Source organism: Carassius gibelio, chromosome B20 (genome assembly GCF_023724105.1).
Source record: "Carassius gibelio isolate Cgi1373 ecotype wild population from Czech Republic chromosome B20, carGib1.2-hapl.c, whole genome shotgun sequence".
Classification (NCBI taxonomy): domain Eukaryota; kingdom Metazoa; phylum Chordata; class Actinopteri; order Cypriniformes; family Cyprinidae; genus Carassius; species Carassius gibelio.
Genome location: NC_068415.1, coordinates 591,922 through 596,929, shown reverse-complemented (window position 1 = coordinate 596,929; position 5,008 = coordinate 591,922). Strand labels below are relative to the sequence as shown.

At 45.8% G+C, this 5,008-nt stretch overlaps 1 protein-coding gene across 2 annotated transcripts in view; it reads left to right on the top strand.

Annotated features, from left to right (window-relative positions):
* LOC127984407 (serine/threonine-protein kinase PAK 5-like) overlaps positions 1–4,785 on the top strand; it is a 52,842-nt gene extending 48,057 nt beyond the window's left edge. For both annotated transcript variants that reach the window (XM_052587046.1, XM_052587047.1), the window contains 3 exons: positions 114–239; positions 317–451; positions 3,909–4,785. In XM_052587046.1, the coding sequence (XP_052443006.1) occupies positions 114–239; positions 317–451; positions 3,909–4,058 (411 nt within the window). In that variant the 3' untranslated portion in view covers positions 4,059–4,785. The remainder of the gene's footprint in view (positions 1–113; positions 240–316; positions 452–3,908) is intronic.
* Positions 4,786–5,008: the final 223 nt, after the last annotated feature.

Genomic DNA, 5,008 nt, shown 5'->3' with positions numbered 1-5,008 from the left:
GTGTCTCCCACCTTGTAATTAGCTGGGAGAACATGACAAATGAAGGGGCGATTAGCGGCTAATCAGCTTTGTGTTGTGCTGTACGTGACGCTCCTGTGTGTTTCTGTTCTCAGATCAAGCTCTCGGATTTCGGCTTCTGTGCTCAAGTGTCCAAAGAGGTCCCCAAGAGGAAGTCTCTGGTGGGAACGCCGTACTGGATGGCACCGGAGGTCATCTCCAGACTTCCCTACGGCACTGAGGTACGGTCAGCGGCACTGACCCGTGTGCTGTATGATGGGTAACGAGTCAGCGCTGATCTGCTGTGGTGTGTCTGCAGGTGGACATCTGGTCTCTGGGCATCATGGTGATCGAGATGGTGGACGGAGAGCCGCCGTACTTCAACGAGCCGCCGCTGCAGGCCATGAGACGGATACGAGACAACCTGCCTCCGCAGATCAAGGACTCGCACAAGGTGAGCCGCTGCGTCTCTATTGGCCAGAGCCATGGTCACATGATCACTGACGCTGCGTCTCTATTGGCCAGAGCCACGGTCACATGATCACTGACGCTGCATCTCTATTGGCCAGAGCCACTGTCACATGATCACTGACGCTGCGTCTCTATTGGCCAGAGCCACGGTCACATGATCACTGACGCTGCATCTCTATTGGCCAGAGCCACGGTCACATGATCACTGACGCTGCGTCTCTATTGGCCAGAGCCACGGTCACATGATCACTGACGCTGCGTCTCTATTGGCCAGAGCCACGGTCACATGATCACTGACGCTGCGTCTCTATTGGCCAGAGCCACGGTCACATGATCACTGACGCTGCGTCTCTATTGGCCAGAGCCACGGTCACATGATCACTGACGCTGCGTCTCTATTGGCCAGAGCCACGGTCACATGATCACTGACGCTGCGTCTCTATTGGCCAGAGCCACGGTCACATGATCACTGACGCTGCGTCTCTATTGGCCAGAGCCACGGTCACATGATCACTGACGCTGCGTCTCTATTGGCCAGAGCCACGGTCACATGATCACTGACGCTGCGTCTCTATTGGCCAGAGCCACGGTCACATGATCACTGACGCTGCGTCTCTATTGGCCAGAGCCACGGTCACATGATCACTGACGCTGCGTCTCTATTGGCCAGAGCCACGGTCACATGATCACTGACGCTGCGTCTCTATTGGCCAGAGCCACGGTCACATGATCACTGACGCTGCGTCTCTATTGGCCAGAGCCACGGTCACATGATCACTGACGCTGCGTCTCTATTGGCCAGAGCCACGGTCACATGATCACTGACGCTGCGTCTCTATTGGCCAGAGCCACGGTCACATGATCACTGACGCTGCGTCTCTATTGGCCAGAGCCACGGTCACATGATCACTGACGCTGCGTCTCTATTGGCCAGAGCCACGGTCACATGATCACTGACGCTGCGTCTCTATTGGCCAGAGCCACGGTCACATGATCACTGACGCTGCGTCTCTATTGGCCAGAGCCACGGTCACATGATCACTGACGCTGCGTCTCTATTGGCCAGAGCCACGGTCACATGATCACTGACGCTGCGTCTCTATTGGCCAGAGCCACGGTCACATGATCACTGACGCTGCGTCTCTATTGGCCAGAGCCACGGTCACATGATCACTGACGCTGCGTCTCTATTGGCCAGAGCCACGGTCACATGATCACTGACGCTGCGTCTCTATTGGCCAGAGCCACGGTCACATGATCACTGACGCTGCATCTCTATTGGCCAGAGCCACGGTCACATGATCACTGACACGTGTGTTTATGTGCAGCTCTGGTTCACATTTTTTATATATTATTCAAACAAAAACTTTAATTTTGGATGTGATTAATCGCCATGAATTATTTGACAACACTAATATTTACTAGGGCTGTAAAACAATGAACATTTTTTTATCTAATTAATTATATTATGAGCCAATTACTTAATTGCACATCATTTTGGACTGAGAAATCACTCCCCGAAAGATCATTTAAAGTCATTATTGTGTTACATGAGAAAAGCATTGACTACACCTTACAGATTGCTTTATAAAGAAATATTTATACTTAACATTGCTTAAATATATGCTTAACTAATGCATATTAATGTTTGAATGGGTATTGAAATATGAAATGGTTAAACAAAAAAGAAAACACCAGTAGGTGGTGGTGAGTCAGTTTCTAATGAGTGAGTCATTAATTCATTCAATCAACTGATTTGTTCAAACGGCTAAGCTAGTGACTATCTTTACGAATGAGTCACTGAATCCTTGACTCACTCCATTCGTTTAAAACTGATTGTTCATTTAATAATGAAGCAAGTCACTTGATGTGTCCCAGTTCACACAATATCAGTCCTAAATAGTATTTGAAAATAGAATTAGTGTGTCCCAAATCGTAGTATGTTTAAAAAAGTATGCCAAAGATTCCTGGATAGTCTACTACAGTGGTCTCAAACGTCCTGGAGCCACAGCTCTCAGAGTTTAGCTTCAAATCGCACCTTCTTGGAAGTTTCTGTTGATCCGGAAGACCTTGATTATCTGGACCAGGTGTGTTTGAGCTGCGCAGAGCTCTGGTCCTCCAGGAATTGAGATTGAGACCTATTACTTCCAGATTAGAAAGAGTGAAGTGCAGATAGATGCACACTCTAACGGCTGATTTTGCCCATAATACATTGTGCGGTGGACGAGGATTCGATTAGAACTACAAACACATATAAAGTGTTAAAAAACTACAAACATGGCAGATATGCGATGTAAAGTAGATGCAAGTAGAGAAAGAGGTATGAGTGATAAATAATCAATGTCTAATCTGATGAAAAATATGTATTCTGCGTTATCCACGTTATATTTCATACTTAAAATATACAAGCGTAAATGTAAATGTAAATGGATATAATGCTACATTGGCTTGGAATAATTTAGAAAGATCTTTAAAGTTGACTGTGCTTCCAACATTAAATGAGTTTAAACTACTTTTTCTTACTCACGGTTCAGTTTGTTTCACGGTTTTAGAGTCACAGTTTCAGTACGGTTTGGTATGTGCTATGTTTAGGGAAATACTATACTGTCAAATAAAAAAAGAATTGAACATTCGCACTGAACAAGAGTGAATGATTTGTCAACATTTAAAAAAAAAATTGTTATGTTGTTGTAATGTATTGAGATGCCAGAATGCACATCCATCAGCAGGAACATAAATAAGACGAGCCCTGTTTGTTTTATGTGTTATTTATAACTAACCATATTACAGGTGTGTTGTCAGATTTAAGTTGAGATTTAGGTCCCAGCGTGTGCCGAATCGTGTGTGACAAACCGTACATTTAGATTTTTTTCCATGAACTGTTCCACCCTAGCAGCAATATAGTGAACTTTTATAACGATACTTTAGGTCATTAACATTTAAATGCATTATGCAAACACATGAGCCGTTCATGAAAGGTTCTGTCCAATACAGTAGGAAATCAAATCAAACGAAATGTGAATTAACTGGGACAAGATGATTGACAGAAATAGTGACAGGATGCATGCAACTAAGCAATAGAGCGTCCATTAAAGACTCATCTATGATGAAGAAGTCTGTCCCAAAGCTTGCTTACTATTCTGCTACAGACTCAAGTGTGTACTTTTTCACAAAAAGAGTAGGCTACATACTTTTAAGGGATGTATATGTAGGTGAATCAGGACGCAGCTACTGTCATTGTAAAACATTTTGATTCGTTCAAACACCTGATTCATTCAGAAGCGTATTGACTCATTTACTCACTCGATTCGTTCAAAATGAAAACTGAAAGCCTCGTAGCGAACGGTTCAATGTGAATACGTGTATGGTTCCACCACCCATGATGCATCTGTTTCTAAGTGCTGAGTGTCTGAAGCGTGTGTGTGGTGTGTGTGTTGCAGGTGTCGTCGGTTCTGCGGTCGTTCCTGGACCTGATGCTGGTGCGAGAGCCGTCCCAGCGAGCCTCGGCCCCGGAGCTGCTGCAGAACTCTTTCCTGAAGCTGTCGGGCCCCCCGTCCTGCATCGTTCCTCTGATGCGGCACTACCGCTGACCGCTCGGACCACTACTGCTGACCGCTGGGACCACTGACCGCTGACCGCTGGGACCACTGACCGCTGACCGCTCGGACCACTGACCGCTCGGACCACTGACCGCTGACCGCTCGGACCACTGACCGCTCGGACCACTGACCGCTCGGCCCACTGACCGCTCGGCCCACTGACCGCTCGGACCACTGACCGCTCGGACCACTGACCGCTGACTGCTCGGACCACTGACGGCTGACGGCTCTCACTCTCGTCTTCTCACGCTAACTATTTTAGAGCAATTGTAAGTTTAATTGTACAGTTTTGATAAACGGCAGTATTTTTGTTGTGATGTCACCATGGTGTAATGGGCAGTATTACCTAGAACCCGAGAGTTCCTGCTGAATAACACTAACAATAAACTTTCCTACTGTTTATATTGCTTTTTTTTTTAAGATGGCTGTTGCAGACAGATGAATCGAATATATTTATTTCTTCTACGTTTGTAGGTCGCGCCAGAGTTTTCTACACTGGTTTCTTTCTGGTTTTCAGTAGTGTGGCCTGTTCAGGTCGTTCTCTAGCAATATTGGGCACAATCCTGGCGTGTGTTCTCGTGGCGTCTCACCTGTGTCTCACTGTGATCTGGAAGTGTGTGTTTCTGTAGGACTCTTCAGATCCGCTGTCGCGTGGCTTTTGTACCGTGATCCTGCATGTGTGTCACAAGAGCTGCTTTCAATAAAAAACACAAACGCATGTGTCCTCCTGTCATCCCTTCAGGCTCTTATAGAAACATGTTTTTCTGTCAAATCACTTGGTTTGAAAATATTTTTAAGAACATTTTTTATAGAATATAATTCAGTGCTTACAATTACTAATAATAAAACCGAGCAGTTCTTTTAACATTACAGGTGTGAGATGTTCAAATGTCATGTACTTGCTGGAAACCATTTGATTAATGTGACATGAAGGCCAAGAA